The 21,314-nt window shown below is 47.8% G+C and overlaps 1 protein-coding gene across 6 annotated transcripts in view; it reads right to left on the bottom strand.

The window, feature by feature from the left end:
• LOC309391050 (adhesion G protein-coupled receptor B1-like) overlaps positions 1–19,912 on the bottom strand; it is a 132,143-nt gene extending 112,231 nt beyond the window's left edge. For all 6 annotated transcript variants that reach the window (XM_081951094.1, XM_081951096.1, XM_081951095.1 and 3 more), the window contains exons 1-2: positions 19,814–19,912; positions 17,800–17,843 (exon numbers count right to left, since the gene is read on the bottom strand). In XM_081951094.1, coding sequence (XP_081807220.1) covers positions 17,800–17,843; positions 19,814–19,846 — 77 coding nt within the window. In that variant the 5' untranslated portion in view covers positions 19,847–19,912. The remainder of the gene's footprint in view (positions 1–17,799; positions 17,844–19,813) is intronic.
• Positions 19,913–21,314: the final 1,402 nt, after the last annotated feature.

Here is a 21,314-nt window from a genome sequence, read left to right as displayed (position 1 = left end):
ACCCCGAATCCCTTGTAGAGAGGGAGCGGCTAACAAATTTAATAATAATAATAATAATAATAATAATAATAATAATAATAATAATAATAATAATAATAATAATAATAATAATAATAATAATTATTATTATTATTATTATTATTATTATTATTATTATTATTATTATTATTATTATTATTATTATTATTATTATTATTATTATTATTGAGTTGTTGCAACTTCAAAGGTTCACTAAAGGGACTGTTGTAAGTTGAGGACTATCTATAGAAGGGAAGTTGATAAAGATGGCACTGGGGCCCATTAAAAGCATTCGGAAATCTTTCATGGCGCCAATCATGTTTTTCTGGGCCGTGTTTTTTACTGGAAGGGTTTTTATGCTTCCATTGTTGGAGTGGTCCCATCTCCTTTACAAGATGGCTTATGGACAACTCCTTCCCCCCACAGTTCGCCCTGCACATCAAGAGCTCTGCAAGGTGAGTTGACTTTAAAAAGTGGCTCAGAATACTTCCAGACCAACGGGTGGATCTCCATCTGGATTTCTCAGGTCCGAGTCCGAGACTTCAACCACTAGACTGCACTGCCTGTATTTAGTGGACAGGCTGTGAGGCATGTGCCTTGTGGGAATGGTCACACAAGTCAAGAGGGAAGGTGCAAGAGTCAGCCAAGAGGAAGAGGAGATTTGGAAGAGGGAAGGAGGAGAGGAAGGAGAGGTGTGGAGACAAGAAGTGTAGAGAGGGGTGGATAGGAGGAAGGAAGGAAGGAAGGAAGGAAGGAAGGAAGGAAGGAAGGAAGGAAGGAAGGAAGGAAGGAAGGAAGGAAGGAAGGTGTCAGGCCTGCAGGGGTTCTTTTAAGAATCTTTGGCCTGCCACACTCTCTCTTCTAGCTTCCTCTCTAGTATGCATATTCATTAAGCGGTGGGGGATAGCAATGGGTAGAATGTGTTGTTTTCAGAATAAAAAATTCCTTTCTAGAAGATCAAGGTTATTCTTTGTCTCCGCACCTTGGCACCTGACCGAAACCAGGGAGGTGGAGAAGACAGCGTGGAAGAAGAAGATTGGACCATGTGATGGATTAGTGGATGTGGGGACAAGAGCATGAACTTTCAACTGGGTGGGGATCCTAGGTAACTTCCAGAATTGGGATAATGTCAGCGTTCCAAATATCATGCAAAATTAAATCAGAGTCCAAGACAGAGCTAACCTTAAAGTTCCAATTTAATAAGTCAGACATGTTGGCACATCTGTGGAATCCCAATTCTGGAAGTTTTTTATTCTGAAAATAACACATTCTACCCATTGCTATCCCCCCCCCAATGAATATGCATACTAAAGATGAAGCTAGAAGAGAGAGTGTGACAGGCCAAAGATTCTTAAAGGAACCGCTACAGGCCTGACAGAAGGAAGGAAAAGGAAGGAAGGAAGGATATTGAGTGAAGGAACAAGGGAAGGGGAAGGGGAAGGAAGGAAGGAAAGAAAGAAAGAAAGAAAGATATTAGGTGATGGAACAAGGGAGAGAGGGGTAAGGGAAAGGAAGGAAGGAAGGAGAGAAAGAAAGAAAGATATTGGATGATTGAACATGGCAGGGGTAAGGGGAGGAAGAAAAGAAGGGAGGGAGGGAGGAAATGGGTGATGGAAGAAGGGAGGGAGGGGTAAGTGAAAGAAAGGAAGGAAAGAAGAAAGGAAGGAAGGAAAGAAGAAAGAAAGGAATGATGGATATTGGATGAGGGAACAAGGGAGAGGGGGGGAATGGAAGGAAGGAGGGAAGGAAGGAAAGAAGAAAGAAAGGAATGATGGATATTGGATGAGGGAACAAGGGAGAGGGGGGAATGGAAGGAAGGAAGGAGGGAAGGAAGGAAGGAGGGAAGGAAGGAGATGGCTCGGTGAATGGAAAAATGGATGGATAGAAGATAGGGAGAGGGAAGAGGAAGGAAGGAAGGAAGATGTAGCTCCTTAAGCTTGGTTGTTTGCTTCCAGACATTTCATGACCCAACTAGGCAACTTTTTCAGCGCTAGTGACTGTGAGGTACTCTCTATTCATATACCTGTTTATATATATACAATGACAGTTCCTTAGTCTCACAACACATAGACGAATAAAACCATCGTTTCAACTTGGAAACTGAGCATCCTGTCCCAGGTTAAAGCCCAAAACACAAGAGAATTCCTGGAAGCTTGCCATTCAGACAAATCAGCCATCAATAGACACATAGAGAGATGCAACGTTTACCTACCATTCAAGTGAGACAATTTAAGAAGGAAGCACAAAGAGTGGAACACATTTTTTTTCAGCACCGAACCCAGAGATAAGCATGGATTAACCCTAGACAAACAATCAAGCAGAAAGTAATACCCTAATCAAAGAACACTAAGGAATTAATCACACCTCATCAACACTGGCAGGACAAGTCATTGTATATAAACAGAGAGCAAAACCAACACTCCTTGCCCTGATGATGTTACATAGTCAGCTAATGAAACATTCAACGAACAAGCAAGTTCAGAGAACACCAATTACCCCCACAACTTTATTTCACATTTACACATCCTCGCTCTTCCCTAAAAGCTTTCCTTCAATCAATCAGAATAGAGCTGGAAGGGACCTTGGAGGTCTTCTAGTCTAACTCCCTGCTCAGGCAGGAGACTTTATACCAGTGATGGCGAACCTTTTTACAAAGGGGCCAAAAATGTGTGCACACCTGCCCACACCCACAATCTGCAAATGTGCATGACCCTCCCCCCGCTGTGCATGTGTGTACAATGGCCCCTGTGGGGGGGGAGGTTTCACCCTCCCTAGGTGTCAGCGTTCCAAATATCATGCAGAATTAAATCATTGTCCAAGGCAAAGTAGTCCTTAAAACTCCAATTTAATAAGACAGGCATGTTGGCATTAAGCTGGTGAATTTCAACTCTAATGTACATCCGGTGAATTCACCCAGTTAAAAGTTCATCATTTTTCCCCACACCCCATAATTCATCACATGGTCCAATCTTCATCTTCCACGCTGGAGACAAAAGACGACCTTGAGCTTCTAAGAAATTCATAACAATACATTCCACAATCCTACTCCTTTCTATTCCCCCCCTCCCAACTACTATACCAATGAAACAGCATAATATATATATGTTTTAATTATGTGGCAGGCCAAAGATCCTAAAAGGAACAGAATTACAGGCCTGACACTAGGCTCCGGAGGCTTTCTTAAAGCCTGGGGAGGGCGAAAATCCACACACCCCGCCCGCCCTCTGGAAGGCCAAAAATCAGCTGGCCGGTGTGCGGATGCATGCTGGAGCTGACCGCTTGCGTGCCGGGAAATATCACTCTATGGGCCAACTGAGGCACGCATCCCATAGCTTCCCCATCACGGCTCTATACCATTTTAGATAAGTGGCTTTCCATTCTTTTCTTAAAAACCAGAAGCCCCCACAACTTCTGAAGTCATGCTGTTTCACCAATCAATTGTTGTGTCCAAAAATGTCTTCCTTAGTTCTAGGCCCATGATGGCGAACCTATGGCCATTTGTCAGGGCACGCGAGGCTTGCTCGTAGTGGCGTTTTTTGCCCTCCGGAGCCTTCAGAGAAGCCTGTCCTGTCATGGTCAGATCACTCACTTCTCCGACTTGACTTCCCTGGTGCTATCCCCCGCTGCGGGGAGGCGGAGCCGGAAGATATTTGATGGTTCCGCCCCAAGCGCCTGATGGAACCAGATAAGTTCCAGATGGAGCTTGGGCCACCTCCTGTAGACCTGACCCGCCACCGGGTAGAGGACCTGGTGATCGCATGGGATAATGCGACTACCGGGTCCTTAGACCGAGTGGTGCCTTTGCGGCCTCTCCTGCGGCAACGAACCACCCTGGCCTCTTGGTTCACCGAGGAGCTAAGGGTGATGAAACGCCGCAAGAGACGCCTAGAGAGTCGTTGGAGATCCTCCCATTCCGAATTTGACCGAGCACAGGCACGAACCTACTTAAGGACGTACCTTGTGGCATTAAGAGCGGCCAAACGTCAATATTGTGCCGCTCTCATTGCATCCGCAGAGAACCGCCCTGCCGCCCTGTTTCGGGTGACCCGCTCCCTTCTGTTTCAGAGGCCGCGGGAAGCCCCTTTACAGGGCAGGGCAGAGGAATTTGGGAAATATCTGCAGGATAAAATCGCTCAAATCCGGAAGGAATGGGTCCCTTTCAGTGGTCTAGTGGAGACGTCCGAGGCGAGTCTTGAGAGACCACTCTGGGAGGAGTTTGACTTGGTTGCCATCGAGGATGTGGACAGATTTCGTGGATGGCTGCGACCTACCACATGTTTGCTGGACCCGTGCCCCTCCTGGCTTGTACTGGCATCCTGGGAGGTTACACGTGACTGGCTCCTGGGCCTAGTGAACGCTTCGTTGGGCGAGGGGCCTCTTCCGGCCGCCTTGAAAGAGGCGGTGGTGAGACCCTTACTCAAGAAGCCTTCCCTGGACCCAACGGAGCTAGCCAATTATCGTCCTGTCTCCAACCTTCCCTTTTTAGCGAAGGTTGTAGAGAGTGTGGTAGCTTATCAGTTTCCACGACACCTGGAGGAAAATGATTATCTAGACCCGCACCAGTCCGGCTTCCGACCCGGGCACAGCACGGAGACGGCCTTGGTCGCGTTGGTTGATGATCTCTGGAGGGCCAGAGATAGGGGTTGTTCCTCTATCCTGGTCCTATTAGACCTCTCGGCGGCTTTTGATACCATCGACCATGGTATCCTGTTGCACCGACTGGAGGGGTTGGGGGTTCGGGTCACCGTTTTGGGGTGGTTCAGCTCCTACCTCTCTGGCCGGACGCAACGTGTATTGGCAGGGGAGCAGAGGTCGACCCTAAGCCCCCTCACTTGTGGGGTGCCACAGGGGTCGGTCCTCTCGCCACTCCTGTTCAACACATACATGAAGCCGCTGGGCGAGATCATTCGTGGTTTCGGGGTGGGATATCATCTGTACGCTGATGATACCCAGCTGTACATTTCCACCCCGAACCACCCCAACAAGGCCGTCGAAGTGATGTCCCGGTGCTTGGAAGCCGTACGGGTCTGGATGGATGGCAACCGACTCAAACTCAACCCCTCCAAGACGGAGTGGCTGTGGGTTCCGGCCCCCCGGTTCAACCAGTTGTTTCCATCTCTGGCCATTGGGGGCGTACAGCTGGCCCCCGTGGAGCGGGCGCACAATTTGGGCATCCTCCTGGATGCCCGGCTGTCCATGGATGACCATGTGACAGCCGTGGCAAGGGGGGCGTTCCACCAGGTTCGCCTGGTGCGCCAATTGCGCCCCCTATTGGACCGGGATGCCTTACGCACAGTCACTCATGCGCTGGTGACGTCTCGCCTGGACTACTGCAATGCTCTCTACATGGGGCTTCCCTTGAGATGCACTCGGAGACTGCAGTTGGTCCAGAATGCGGCCGCGCGGGTGATTATGGGGAGTACTAGGTACTTCCATGTAACACCTCTCCTGCGTGAGCTGCACTGGCTTCCTGTGGTCTATCGGGTGTGTTTCAAGGTTCTGATAACGATCTTTAAAGCGCTCCATGGCACAGGACCTAGTTATCTGCGGGATTGCATCCTGCCCCATACATCCCTACGACCAATTCGCTCGCACAGAGAGGGACTTCTCCAGGTGCCGTCCACCAAACAGTGTCGGGGGGCGACACCTAGGAGCAGAGCCTTCTCTGTGGAGGGCCCAGCCCTGTGGAATGTCCTCCCCCCTGATATCAGGATTACCTCTGATCTCCGCTCCTTCCGTGTAAAGCTCAAGACCCACCTCTTCCAATTAGCTGGCCTGGCTCAACCATAGTTTTATCCTATTGCTCCTGACGGGTTTTTTTTTTAAATTTTGTAATTTTAACTGAGGGTGTTTTAAATAGTTATTTTAATTCTATTTTATATATATTTTATGAGTGTTACCTCCTCCATGTACATGTACGTGTATGTGTTTATTTGTATTTGTATATGTATTGTATATATATGTATATTGTATGTGTTTTATTGTACGCCGCCCCGAGTCCTTTTGGAGAGGGTGCGGCTAACAAATTAAATTTCATTTCATTTCATTAAATTTCATTTCATTTCATTTCATTTCCTGAACGCTCCGGAGGGCTAAAACCGGCCCTATGAGCAACCAGGAAGTCCATTCCTGAACTTCCGGTTTGCTTGTAGGGCCGGGTTTTTGCGCTCCTGTGGGAAGCTCCTGAAGCCTCCGGGGGGGGGGGGGGGAGGCTGTTTTCACCCTCCCCAGGCTCCTATAAAGCCTCTAAAGCAGTGTTTCTCAACCTTGGGGACTTTAAGTCCTGTGGACTTCAACTCCCAGAATCCCCCAGCCAGCTGGGGAATTCTGGGAGTTGAAGTCCACAGGACTTAAAGTCCCCAAGGTTGAGAAACACTGCTCTAGAGCTTGAGGAGGGTGAAAAAAGCATGCCAAAAATGGGGGGGGGTATTCTGGTCATGCACGCATGTACACTGGGGTCGTGCGCAAAACATTATAGGTGTGGCATGCCCACGCATGAACCCCCTGCGCTCCCCCCCTGCTTTTGGCACGCGAGCCAAAAGAGATTTGCCATAACTGTTCTAGGCTGATTAGTTTCCATCCATTGCATCTTGTGTTGCCTTCCGGTGCTTTGGAAAATAAGTTGACTCCCTCTTCTCTGTGGCAGCCCCTCAAATACTGGAAGTCTGCTATCCTGTTCCCCTCCCCAGTCCTGTTTTTCTCTACACTGGCCAAGCCTAAATCCTGCAGGTCTTTAATCATCTTAGTTGCTCTTCTCTCTGCTTCCCCCCTCCCCCCCCCCCCAAAGTCTCACATCTACTTCGTAATGTGGTGACCAAACCTGGATGCAATGTTCCAGGCATGGTCCTCTTGCTCATCCCAATAACTCCCATGCATTCTGATAAACAATCTTGATTTATAACCCCCCCTCAGCCATTTCCTGCTGACGGGACTCTTGCTGGTTTTCCCTTCTCCAATTGCCTTCGCGACTTCTGATGCTTTCGAGCAGAAAGCAACCATCAATCAAACCTCCAACGGTGCCAGGTGCATTTCCACTCATTTGCTGTTGAGCCTCATCCTGGCTCAAAGCTGATGGCATCCAGCTGTTTCCAGGTGTTCTGCCCGCTCTGGGATTTAACCATCAAGAGGGGAAGGGATTGCTGGTTTTGGTGCATGCCACAACATCGGGTTGTGTTCTGATGCCAGAGCACAACGAGAGGATGGGGTGAAATATATTTATTTATTAAGAAACTAGCAGGATCCCCGTGCTTCACGGCGAAACTATGTGATCGGGCTATGCAGGAGAAATTTGGTTCACAAGCTATTGGCTCAGTAGTGGTGGGTGATTGAAATACATAAGGGAATATCGCTCCCGCTGCCTTGAGTCTGGAAGCAGTTCCATAGGTGGAAGGCATAGACATTTTGGTGAGGTACCGATGTTTAGTACTTTAAGGAGCCTCAGACCGCTCCTGAGTGAAGGAGTGGAACGTCAGCCATTTTGAACTGAGGTAACGGAATGTGAGGCAAATGGCAGTTGGAACAGAGTTCTTTTCAGGTGGGGAAGGGGAGTAGAACTCCTTAGCATCACAGCGTGCTAATAACTGTATAAGAAATGCTAATGATCTGATGGTCATTTTGAAAAATCCTTTCTTAGTGAGCACCTAGAAAAGGATCCTTTTTTAAATTCGATATCTCATTGTTTCTCTCTTTCATTCTCTCTCATTTTCTCTACCTCATTACTTCATTCTTTCTCACTCTCTTTCATTCTTATTCTCTCTCTTATTCTTTTTATCTCATTCTTTCTCTCTCACTCACTTTCTAATGCTCTCTCTCATTCTCCCTCATTCTTAGTTCCTCTCTGTCTCTCATTCTTTCTCTAATTCTCATTCTCTCTCTCTCATTTTCTCTCTCTCATTCTCTCTCACACACTTTTTCATTATCTCTCTCATTTTTTGCTCCTCTCTGTCTCTCATTCTTTCTCTCATTCTCTCCCCCATTCTTCCTCTTTCTCTTTCTCATTCTCTCATTCTTTCTCTCTTTCTCTAATTCTCATTCTCTCTCTCATTTTCTCTCTCTCATTCTCTCTCACACACTTTTTCATTATCTCTCTCATTCTTTGTCCCTCTCTGTCTCTTCTTTGTCTTTCTCTCATTCTCCCTCTCATTTTCTCTCTCCTTCTCCCTCTTGTTAAAATCTAAAATTTCCCCTTTGCAGGCTGGCCTTCTTTTCAAATCTTCCCTAGCTTTCACTATCTCGACCCATCTCGCCTCAGGGATGACACACGTCTCTCCCGAAGCAGCCCAAATCCCTGCCTTCTCTCCCCCACCATAAGCAATTAAGCAACATTAATAACCCATTTGTATGCATTTGTGTCAAAGACCCCTGCCTTCCCACAATTTCTCTTCCGACCCATTCTAGAGAAACACGCCAGGCGCTCTCAGCCGAGATGCTATAGAATCAGAGCCCGGCTTAGCAAAACGGTCCACAAACAAAGAGAAATAATAATAAACGCAGAGACCGAAAGCATTCTGTGCCTGTTGATGGCTCTGCCTCGTGGTAATTGGCAGAGGAGGAGGCATAAAAAGAACAGGAAAATCCATCTTGGTGGGAAATGAGATCTAGCCATTTACGTCCTCCCTGCTGTGCTTCATCAATCAGGATCAAAAGGAGATAATCCCCATCCTTATCTCCACGTTTATTGCTTGCAAAATCCCCGACGTCGAGTGTCAAAGCTGCTGCTTTCCTTCCATTCTGTTGCAAAAAGTGGGTGATCTGAGCTGGGTAGCAGAGCAGGGCACGGGTTCAAAAAATACAGGCCCAGGGTCAAGTCAGGAGGAGGACATTTCTAAGTGAAAGGAGAAGGAGAGCAAAATAATATTTGCTCCGCTTTCCCTCCCTTGTTCTTCCTCACCCAGTATCCATCCATCCATCCTTCCTCCCTCCCTCCCTTCCTCCTTCCCTCCCTTTCTTTCCTCCTCCTTCTTCACTCAGTATCCATCCCTCCTTCTTTTCTTCCTCTTTCCCTCTCTTCCTCCCTCCCCTCCCTCCTTCCCTTTCTTTCCTCCTCACTCCTCACCAAGTATTCTTCCTTCATTCCTTCCTTCCTCCTTCCCTCCTTCCCTCCTTCCCTCCTTCCCTCCTTCCCTCCTCCCTCCTCACCCATTATCCATCCCTTCTTCCTCCCTCCCTTTCTTTCTTTCCTCCTCCCTCCTCACCCAGTATTCTTCCTTCTTGTCTTCCTTCCTTCCTTTCCTCCTCCCTCCTTCCCTCTCCTTCCTCCTCCCTGCACCTTCCCATTCAAACCCTAAAAATGCTTCATCTGCCCTGTCCAATGCAAATCTCGGCTTGTAGTTTCTTCCTACACCTATCCAATCCCAGGGCTGGAAGACAGAAGACCTGAGGGACAGAAGTCCCTTTGGGGAGAGGGGGCGGTCTAGAAATCAAATCAAATCAAATCAAATAAATAAATAAATAAATAAATAAATAAATAAATAAATAAATAAATAAATAAATAAATAAATAAATAATAAATAAATAAATAAATAATCACAACTTTCTGAACTGACTCCTGGTCAGGGTGTGTGATGGTCTCCTCCTTGGTCCTCTTCTGCCCCTGGCTGTCTTGGAAGTATCTCATTGGGGATTCAGGATTGGTGGCCTTCCCTGTGTTTTAATTCCCGGTTTTCCGTCCCACTTTTTCCTTGCTCTCCCTCTTCACAGCTCTCTTTCCCTGCCCCCCCCCCATTTCCCTGTAGAGTGGATTAAACTTTCAGGGCTGAGTCCACAAGTGATTTGTGTGACTGGTAAGCATGGCTGGGACACAACTGGAGCCAAGCACAACTGGGAAAGGGGAACTTTCTGAATGGACTCCACAACACACACACACACACACACACACACAGACACACACAGACACACACACGGGCTGGTGGGCAGGCGGGCAGGCGGGCAGGCGGGCAGGCGGGCAGGCGGGCAGGCGGGCAGGCGGGCAGGCGGGCAGGCGGAGGGCTCTCCTTAGAAGGAGGAAAAGTGTGTGTAGGGTGTGTGAATGGTAATGGAAGTGTGGGGGTCAAAGCAGAGATGTGGGAGCTGAAAGCCATCTTCCCCTCCTCTCTTCCTCCTCCTCCTCCCCTTCCCCTCTCCTCCCCTTTAACCTCCCTTTCTCCTCCTCCTCCCTTCCTCCTCCTCTTCTTCCATTCCTTCTACTCCTCTCATCTTCCTCTTCTTCCTCAAACTCCTCCTCCTTCCCCTCCCATCTCCCTTCCTCCTCCTCCTCTCTTTCTGTTTCCCTTTTCCCTCCTCCCTTCTTCCTTTTCCCTTTCTGCCTCCCCTTCTCCTCCTCAATCTCCTCCTCCTTCCTCCTCCACCCCCTCCTCCCTCCTCCTCCCTTTCCTCCTCCTCCTTCCCTGCTCCCTCCGCTTTTCCTTTATGTTCTAATATGCCTAGAGATGTCAAACTAATCCTAACATTAAAACAATAATATATGTTACTAACTATTCCTGCACGTTCACCTTCATAATACTCAAACAATCAAACAAGCCATCCCGAGGATCTATTCAAGAAGATACATGTTTTAGCAGAGGACTAGGGGAGGGGGACCACCACTCCACCATACTCCAGGACAGTGGTGGGTTTCTGCCGGATCGCACCGGATCGCGCGATCCGGTTGGCCAATGAACCCGGAAGTAAGTTTCCTGCCCCGCCCCTTTCACGGGACGGCGCTTGCCTGCGCTCCACCAGCTCGGGCGCGACCGGAGAAGTTCCTCTTCTCAGAAATGTCTTCAGTGGAGCGGTGGCAGCCTGCGTCCCTTTCAGGAGCTCCACTAAGGAAGCTTCTCCAGTCGCACCCAAGCTGGTTCACGCTGCAGAGACGAAATGCCAGCCTTCGGGTTGCAAACCCCACCTGCCTCCCCTTCACGCCTCTTGCAGCTGCCAGTTGCTCAGGAAAGGCGGGAGGCTTCAGCTGGCCAACTTGTGTAAGACAAGACAGGCAAGCTGGTGGGCGCATGCCCAGGACAACGTAGAAGGTGCAGAATCAGCTCTGTCTGAAGGCGAGAAGGCTCGGAGCTACCACCACCCCTGCTTGGATCCTCTTCTTTAGGGGTCAGCGGAGGATCGGCTGCGACAGCCTTGCAGAGCAGCGCGCGGAGTCCATCTCTCTCCTCCTCCTACCAGCCGAAGGAAAAGCCCCGAGGAGACGGGCTCCACGCGCTGCTCTGCAAGGCTGTCGCAGCCGATCCTCCGCTGACCCCTAAAGAAGAGGATCCACCACCGCTTCTTCTTTAGGCGTCAGCGGAGGATCGGCTGCGACAGCCTTGCAGAGCAGCGCGCGGAGTCCGTCTCTCTCCTCCTCCTACCAGCCGAAGGAAAAGCCCCGGGAAGACGGGCTCCACGCGCTGCTCTGCAAGGCTGTCGCAGCCGATCCTCCGCTGACGCCTAAAGAAGAAGCGGTGGTGGATCCTCTTCTTTAGGCGTCAGCGGAGGATCGGCTGCGACAGCCTTGCAGAGCAGCGCGCGGAGTCCGTCTCTCTCCTCCTCCTACCAGCTGAAGGAAAAGCCCCGGGGAGACGGGCTCCACACGCTGCTCTGCCGGGCTGCAGCGCGCGGAACCCGTCTCCCTGGGGCTTTTCCTTCGGCTGCAGGAGGAGGAGAGAGAAGCCACTTCGGCCTTCGGCTGCAGCACAGCGGAGGATCGGCTGCGACAGCCTTGCAGAGCAGCGCACGGAGTCCGTCTCTCTCCTCCTCCTACCAGCCGAAGGAAAAGCCCCGGGGAGACGAGCTCTGCGCGCTGCTCTGCCGGGCTGCAGCGCGTGGAGCCCGTCTCCCCGGGGCTTTTCCTTCGGCTGCAGGAGGAGGAGAGAGAAGCCACTTCGGCCACTCTCTTCCAGACGCCCAGCTGGGACCGAAAAGGTGCCCTTTTGACCAAGACCAACTGGAAGGTATGTGTGTGTGAGAGGGGGGGGGAAAGTGAGAAAGAAAGAGTAAGAGAGAAAGGAAGGAAGGGAGAGAGAGAGAAAGAGAGAGAGAGACAAAGATAGAAAGAGAAAGAGAAAGAAAGAGAAAGAAGGAAAGAGAAAGAAGGAAAGAGAAAGAAAGAACGTTGGAGAGAGAGACACAAGAAGGATGGAGGGAAGGGAGGGAGGAGGGAGGAAATAAGTGGGGGAGAGAGACAAGAAAGAAAGAAAGAAGGAAGGAAGACAGAGGAAGAGAAAGGAAAGAAAGAAAGAGGGAAAGAGAGGCACAAGAAGGAATGAAGAAAGAAAGTAAGTGGGGGAGAGAGACACAAGAAAGAAAGAAGAAGGAAGAAAGAAAGGAAGAGGGAGAGAGACACACAAGAAAGGAAGGAAGGAAAGAAAGGAAGGAAAGAAAGAGGGAGAGAGAGACACAAGAAAGAAAGGAAGAAGGAAGGAAGAAAGAAAAAGGAAGAGAATTTATGATCACAATTGAGCCCAAAATTTTGGTTCCTAAGCAAGAGCATTGTTAAATGAGTTTCACCACATTTACAAGTTGGTCACTCCCACCCGGTCACATGACTGCTAAGCCACGCCCACAAAATAGGCCACACCTACGGAATAGGTTCCAAAAAAATTTGAAACCCACCACTGCTCCAGGAGTATTGTAAATCAGTTAAGAACTTCTTCTTTCAAAGACTCTAGAAAACACAGAACATTGCTCGTATCCTCCACACCATCAATGCCAGCATAGCCCAACAATCACACATGTTCTTTCCCCACTGCAAATCAGATAAGATAAGACAACCTCTATTGCCATTCTTTTTTTAATGTGGGCAGTCTGGCACACATTAAAAATTAAATTCTGTTGCCTGGTCTCAAATGTGTACGCGCGCATAACACATAGACAGACAGGCTATATACACACATATGTATATACCTACACCCAAACATATAAAGGCATATAAACCTAAATCACTGTCCATCTTCAATACACAGCGGAAAGAGGAAGCCTGAGAATTCACACCGTTGATACTGCACGGAACAAAACTGTGGCTGAAGCCTGGGTGTTCTGCTTCGGATATCACGAAGCCCCCTCCAAGAAGGTAATAAAGAAAACAGGTTGTGAAGAGGATAGAGTAGAGTAGAGTAGAGTAGGGTAGGGTAGGGTAGGGTAGGGTAGGGTAGGGTAGAATAGAATAGAATAGAATAATAAAATACAGAATGGAATGGACTAGACAAGTCTAGACTAGACTAGACTAGACTAGACTAGACTAGAATAGAATAGAATAGAATAGAATAGAATAGAATAGCAGAGTTGGAAGGGACCTTGGAGGTCTTCTAGTCCAACCCCCTGCTTAGGCAGGAAACCCTATGCCATTCAGACAAATGGTTGTCCAATCTCTTCTTAAAAACTTCCAGTGTTGGAGCATTCACAACTTCTGGAGACAAGTTGTTCCACTGATGAATTGTTCTCACTGTCAGGAAATTTCTCCTTAGTTCTAAGTTGCTTCTCTCCTTGATTAGTTTCCAGCCTTTGCTTCTTGTCCTGCCCTCAGGTGCTTTGGAGAATAGGCTGACCCCTCTTCTTTGTGACTGAGATATTGGAAGACTACTATCATGTCTCCCCTAGTCCTTCTTTTTCTTAAACTAGACATGCCCAGTTCCTGCAACCGTTCTTTGTATATTTAGCATCCCAGACAATCCTGTGGACCCCGCTCAACAATCCCTTATAAGCCACGTCCTTGATACAACAGAGTGAACTGCCAATGATCTTTTCCGCTGTCCTCACCACTCTGCACTGCCTTCCTGTCCAAAGCAGTGATGATTCCAAACCAGACAGTAATGCAATACGACAAGATGCTCTCAATTGTCCCTCTATAGAAAGTGGAAAGGACAGTTGAGGAAGATGTACTTTTCTCATGCGACAAAAAAAAAAAAAAAAAATACAGGCACTGCTGTGCCCACTTCACCAGGTTCTCACTGTTGAGGGACCAAGCCAGCCTACTCCTCAGCTGCACACCCAGAAACGTGCTGCTGCTAACAACCTCTGCAGGTGAATCATAAACACACACAGATGTGTGGCTGTGCCTGCCTTTTCTGAAATCAACAACCACCTCCTACGTTTTCCCAAAGTTTCAAAGAAGTCTGTTTTTATTACACCAGTTCAACAAAACCTCTGTGCAGTGGTGGGATTCAAATAATTTAACAACTGGTTCTCTAACCCTAATGACCAACTGGGTAGGCATCGCTCGGTGGTCATGTGACTGTGTGGGCGTGGCCAACTCAGTGTCACTCAGGTCAATGAGCACTTCGCCTTAGCTGTTACAATGTAATAAGGGTTAACCGGAGAGGCAGTTTCTGTAAGCAAGGCAATAAAGATTAGGCTAGAAACGACACCAGAATGTTTCCTCCCTGCCTTCCTTACAGGATTAGCCCTGTAAAGTGGGGAAAAACAAAAGGAGATTTCTTCCAACAACCGGTTCTCCCAACTGCTTAGAAAGTTAATAATCGGTTTTCTGAACTGCTTAGAAAGTTAACAATTCATTCTCCAAACTACTTAGAAAGTTAATAATCGGTTTTCTGAACTGCTTAGAAAGTTAATTCGTTCTCCAAACTACTTAGAAAGTTAATAATCGGTTTTCTGAACTGCTTAGAAAGTTAACAATTCGTTCTCTAAACAACTTAGAAAGTTAATAATCTACTTAGAAAGTTAATAATCGGTTTTCTGAACTTCTTAGAAAGTTAACAATTCGTTCTCCAAACTACTTAGAAAGTTAATAATCGGTTTTCTGAACTGCTTAGAAAGTTAACGATTGGTTCTCCCAAAGAGGTGCGAACTGCCTGAATCCCTCCACTGCTGCTGTGCTTCCTATTTGTCATGTCCAGTTCAAGTGTAAATATTGGGATGTGATTGAGGAGAAACGAACCATTCGCGCAGACCGGCGTTGTTAAATCAAAAAGAGGGAAAAAAAATAGAAAACCACTAGTAGCTACACAGCTTAAGTATCCATCTAAATACAGATGAGCTTATGATGGAAATGTGTTCTTTCTACCTTTGTATTGCACCACACATACAAAGGCAAAGAAAGAATTCCAACAGGTGGCATTCCACTTACAAACTCACCTGAACAGCATCGGTAATTTTAGGCGGAACCTTTGCTGAACTGTGAAGGCCACACCAGCTGCATCGACCTTTTTGAAAATTACGCAATTCGGAAACTGAACTCAATAGATAGTCTTTTCGTCACTCTCCAAAAGAAAATAGCCACAAAAGCTGTTGAACATTTTTTCCCCCTGATTTACGTTCCTAAGGAAGATCCTCTCCATGTTTGGAGCTTAATGCCATGATGGTAATGCATGCCACAGGGGGCACGTGGAGCCATTTGTCAGCTGGCCAGTGCACATGCGCATGCTGGCCAGCTGACATCAGCCTTCTTTTGAGGCCATTTTTTTTGCTCTCCGGAGGCTTCCCTGAAGTCTCCAAGGCATGAAAAACCAGCCCTACGGGCAAATCGGAAGTTCAGGAATGGACTTCCGGTTTGCTCGTAGGACTGTTTTTCGCCCTCCAAAGCCTTCAGGGGCCTTCAGGCTCAAGAGGGCGAAAAACAACAACAGGAAGTCACTTCCTGTTTGCTCGTAGGGCCGTTTTTTCCCCTCCGGAGCCTTCAGGGAAGCCTCCTGAAGGTCCCTGAAGTCTCCGGAGGTCGAAAAATGGACCTATGGGGAACCCAGAAGTTCGGGAATGGTGACTTCTGGTTCGTCCGTAGGGCTGATTTTCAACCTCCAGAGTCTTCAGGGGCCTTCAGGAGGCTTCCCTGAAGGCTCCAGAGATCGAAGATTGGCCCTACGGACAAACCGGAAGGTCACCATTCCCAAACATCCGGGTTCCCCGTAGATCCATTTTTCAACCTCCAAAGGGCATCGGGGGGGCGGGGGAGGCGAAGGAGGCTGTTTTCGGCCTCCCCAGGCTCCTAGAAAGCCTCTGGAGCTTGGGGAAGGTGAAAAAACCATGGCAAAAGCAGGGGGGGTGCTGTTCGCACGCATGAGTGCACGCTGGGGCATGTCACGTGCATAACATTATGGGCATGGCATGCCGGCGCATGACTCCCCCCCCTGTGCTGCCCCCGCTTTTGGCACGGCAGCCAAAAAAGGTTTGTCATCACTGACCTAATGCATTTCCTAGACCAGTGATGGCAAACCTTTTGGGCACTGAGTGCCCAAACTGGAACATGTGTGCATGTGTATGCGCTGGAGCAACTGGAAACCTGAAGACCAACTTCCCGGCATGCATATGCTTGTTTTTTGGCTTCTTTCGGGGGCCGTTTTCAGGCTGTTTTTCAGGCCGTTTTCAAGCTGCTTTTTGAGTCATTTTTGTAATGGTCTTCGCAGATGCCGGAGCTTTGTAAAACAGCAGGAAAATAGTACCAAAATGGCACGAAAAAGGACCAGAAAATGGCTGGGTTTTGACCATTTCCAGGCCACTTTCCAGTGCTCCAGTGCCCACAAGGACCAGCTGGCCAGCGCACATAGGTTCGCCATCACAGTCATAGACTCTTCTAAAAAAAACCACCATAAATACACCAGATGTGTTTCCCAACCTCTGTATTCACCTCTTGCTATTTCTTTCCCGTGTTAACACAGTGCGTTAATGTAGGATGGAAGCTGGGCTGATGTGTCTTTTGTTTGTTTATTTATTTTCAACTTCAGTCACTTGACGCTCTAAAGTCTGGAGGAATAGCAATAGCAACAGCCCTTAAACTTGTATACCGCTTCACAGTGCTTTTACAGCCCTCTCTAAGCGGTTTACAGAGTCAGCTTATTTGGCCCCCAATGAACTGGGTCCTCATTTTACCCACCTCGGAAGGAGGGAAAGCTGAGTCAACCTTGAGCTGGTATGGATAGATGAGTGGATGGATGGATTGATAGGGAAGGGAAGGGAGGGAGGGCAATAGCATCATCCCTTAAACTTATATACCACTTCACAGTGCTTTTACAACCCTCTCTAAGCAGTTTACAGAGTCAGCCTCTTGGCCCCCAACAATCTGGGTCCTCATTTTACCCACCTCGGAAGGAGGGAAAGCTGAGTCAACCTTGAGCTGGTATGGATGGATGAGTGGATGGATTGATAGGGAAGGGAAGGGAGGGAGGGACGGAGGGAGGATAGAAGGATGGATGGAAGGAAGGAAGGAAGGAAGGAAGGAAGGAAGGAAGGAAGGAAGGAAGGAAGGGCAATAGCAACAGCCCTTAAACTTATATACCGCTTCACAGTGCCTTTACAGCCCTCTCTAAGTGGTTTACAGAGTCAGCCAATTTGGCCCCCAACAATCTGAGTCCTCATTTTACCAACCTTGGAGGGAGGGAGGGCTGAGTCAACCTTGAGGAATGCTCAAATAGGATTTGTTGTTGTTGTTGTTTCGTTTTGGTTTTTTGCAAATCCAAAATAGCTACGGACAAAAATAATGGGGAAAAGACCACCAGGCAATGTATTTAGCGTGTGGCAGTTGTCCCCAAATGTTCTGAGCAGAAAGAGGATGGTTTTGCAAGCGTGGACCCCTTTAAATAACACAGGATCACACGCTCATCAGCGGCTTGCATAGCCCAGTTTCCAACGGGCCGCAGCTCAGCAAGTTACCACGGACCGGGTGTTGGAGACCCCTGGCATACGGCGATGTTACCTTAGCCAGGAACCATCACTCCAAATCAACAGGGATGGGAGAGAACGGGGAAGACCACATCTGACCAGCTTCCATTTCCTCCAAGCGCAGCTCTTGCCCAGCAAATACAGCTGTGCTGTTTTTCCCCCCAATCAAAAACAAACAAAACAAACAAAGAAACCCACTTGACTTACACATCAGCTTCATCCCAGATGATGCAGGTTTGATTTGTGGTCCCCTGATTGCAGAGAGAGAGAGAGAAAAGAGATAAATAATCAATCGGAGTGCGATTCACAGAATAGCACAGGACCTAGTTATTTGCGGGATCGTATCCTGCTCCATACATCCCTTCGGCCGATTCGCTCACACAGAGAGGGACTCCTCCGGGTGCCGTTCACTAGGCTGTGCCAGCGGGCGACGCCTAGGGGAAGGGCCTTCTCTGTGGCGGGCCCGACCATCTGGAATGACCTTCCCCCCGACATTAGAATTACTACGGATCTCCGCTCCTTCCGTCAGAAACTTAAAACCCATCTATTCCAGCTAGCCGGCTTGGCCTAATTCCACCTATCCCACCTCAGTCCTATTTCTAAATTTTTAAAGATTGGTTTTAAGGTCTGTTTCTTAATTTTTATAAATTGTACAGGGGTTTAATTGGATTTTTACCTATGTTTTTAATTTTTTCCTGTACACCGCTCCGAGTCCCTCCGGGGAGAGGGGGCAGTCTAGAAATTTAATTAATTATTAATTAATTATTATTATTCTTGTCTCAATCAAGCAATCTCTTAATCCGTGTTTGTGGACGTGTGTGTGTGTTTGTGTCCCATCTTGCCTAAAAAGCCTACATTTTGACATCTCCTCCTGACAAAATTCTAAATGACAGGATGGGAAGTGTCAGCTGCTATGCCAAGGGAGACACAGTTAGGAATCAAGGTTAGCGCTACACAAGCTTAGATGCTCTGCTCAAATGAGGAAACAAAATAGACATTATTTATGGATTTTAGGCCACCATAAAGACTGTGGCTTCCTCCTGGTTTTTTATAAAAGGTATCTATAAAGCAGGGGTGTCCAAACTTGGGAACTTTAAGACTTGTGGACTTCAACTCCCAGAATTCCCCAGCCAGCCATGGCTGGCTGGGGAATTCTGGGAGTTGAAGTCCACAAGTCTTAAAGTTCCCAAGTTTGGACACCTCTGCTATAAAGGATAGGCAAATGGAAAATGTGCAGTAGGTGTTTACTTGAGATCAGTGCAGGCATAGAGAGACTTGGGAAGCCATAGAAGATCGTATTTGTAGCTCATGGTTGGGCTGCTTTGGGCTCTCTGAGCTGGGTGGTTTTCTTGCAGTTGTTTCATGACCCAACTAGGTAACATCCTCAGTGCTAGAAGGGAGTGTGGCTTGCAGAGAGGAGGAGAAAGAGGAGAAGGAAGAAACAGAAGGAAGAAACAGAAGCAGAAGGAGAAGGAGAAGAACAAGGAGAAGGAGGACTGTGGGGTCCTTGGTGCTTTCTGAGCTTGATGGTGTTCTTGCAGATCTTTCATGACCCAACTAGGTAACATCATCAGTGCTAGAAGGGAGTGTGGCTTGCAGAGAGGAGGAGAAACAGGAGAAGGAGAAGGAGAAGGAAGAAACAGAAGGAGAAGGAGAAGAACAAGGAGAAGGAGGACTGTGGGGTCCTTGGTGCTTTCTGAGCTTGCTGGTGTTCTTGCAGACCTTTCATGACCCAACTAGGTAACATCATCAGTGCTAGAAGGGAGTGTGGCTTGCAGAGAAAAGGAGGAGGAAGAGAAAGTGAAAAAGGCGGAAGAGGAGAACTGTGAGATTCTTGGTGTTCTCTGAGCTTGGTTGTTTTCTGCAGAGATTTCATTCCCCCAAGTAAGTAGCATCAACAGTACACTTAGTGCACACAGCTGCATAACAAAATCTCTGCAAAGAAACAACCAAGCTCAGAGAGCACCAAGGACTCAGAGCTGGGGCACAAAACTGAGCCAAGTTGCCTGTCACACCCCTTGGCCACGCCCACCCAGCCGGTCATCAGGGCAGAGAACCGGTTGTTAAATTATTTGAATCCCACCACCGACCGTCCCCCTCTTTCTTTGCGCTCAGCAAAAAATGTCAGCCGAGAGAGAAAAAAATCCTTTAGGTTCTAAGCTCTTTTCCCACCCAAAATCCTTCCCTTCTAAGTGGTCCCCAGGCAGGAACGATGGCTTACGTTATACAAATGGGAGAATTCGATTTCCATCATGGCGACTAGGGATTGAGGTTCCGGCTTGACAGTCACGGAGATGATGCGCGAATTGAGTATTGTGGTATTCCTAGAGAGGAAGAAGGAAACAGACAAATGATAGAAGTTGGAAGAGTATTCAGAGAGGTCAACAGAAAAACAGTTATTTGAGTGACTCCTACAAAGAATGTATACCTCCTTTTTCCGCATAATGGACAGACGTCAACTGAAAAGAAGTGTAGGGGGTGGCAGTGATTCAATATGTAAGGGGTGTCACAAAGAAAAGGGGGTCAACCGATTCCCCAAAGCATTTGGGGACAGAACAAGAAGCAATGGGTCGAAACCATTGGTCCAGAATGATACAGGGTCTTCTGCTTGAGTAGGAGGTTGGACTAGAAGACCTCCAAGGTCCTTTCCAACTCTGTGATTCTGTTATTCTTACTTTGAAACTCATCAAGGAGAAAAACCAGCCTAGGAGGAATTTCCTAACTGTGAGAACAATTAATTGATTTGCCTCCAGAAGTTGTGGGTGCTCCATCATTGGAGGCTTTAAGATGATCAAGTAGGATCGTATCAGACAAATGGTTGTCCAAACTCTTCTTTAAAAACTTCCAGTGTTAGGGAATTCACAACTTACCAGAGGCAAGATTGTTCCACTGGTTAATTGTTTTAACTGTCAGGAAATTTCTTCTAGGTTGCTTCTCTCCTTGATTAGTTTAATACAATACAATACAATACAATACAATACAATACAATACAATACAATACAATACAATACAATACAATAGTAGAGTTGGAAGGGACCTTGGAGGTCTTCTAGTCCAACCCCCTGCCTAGGCAGGAAACCCTATACCGTTTCAGACAAATAGCTATCCAACATCTTCTTAAAGACTTCCAGTGTTGGGGCATTCACAACTTCTGGAGGCATTTCCAGGCATTTCCACCCATTGCTTCTTGTCCTGCCTTCAGGTGCTTTGAAGAACAGGTTGACACCCCCTCTTCTGTGTGGCAGCCCCTCCAATGGTGGAACACTGATTTCACATCACTAATAAGGTAAAGGTTAAGTTTCCCCTTGCACAGCCGTTCCTGTCTTTAGGGGGCAGTGCTCATCTCTGTTTCAAAGCTGAAGAGCCAGCGGTGTCTGAAGATGTCTCCATGCTCACGTGGCCGGCATGACTAAATGCTAAAGGGGCATGGTACATTGTTCCTTCCCACCAAAGGTGGTCCCTATTTTTCTACTTGCATTTTTTACGTACTTTCAAACTGCTAGGTTGGCAGAAGCTGGGACAAGGAACGGAAGCTCATTCCATTACGTGGCGCTAGGGATTCAAACCACCGAACGTTTGACCTTTCTGATCGACAAGCTCAGTATCTTAGCTACTGAGCCACCGCATCCCAGTGGCTAAGTCACTAGTGACACATTCACGTCACTAGCCATATCTAATTCCTGCAACTGTTTTTTATATGTTTTAGCCTCCAGTCCCCTAAT

The sequence above is a fragment of the Natrix helvetica genome, assembly GCF_964273705.1.
Source record: "Natrix helvetica genome assembly, chromosome: 4".
NCBI lineage: Eukaryota > Metazoa > Chordata > Lepidosauria > Squamata > Natricidae > Natrix > Natrix helvetica.
The sequence above is the reverse complement of the archived record's forward strand: the minus strand, read 5'-3'. Positions and strand labels throughout refer to the sequence as shown.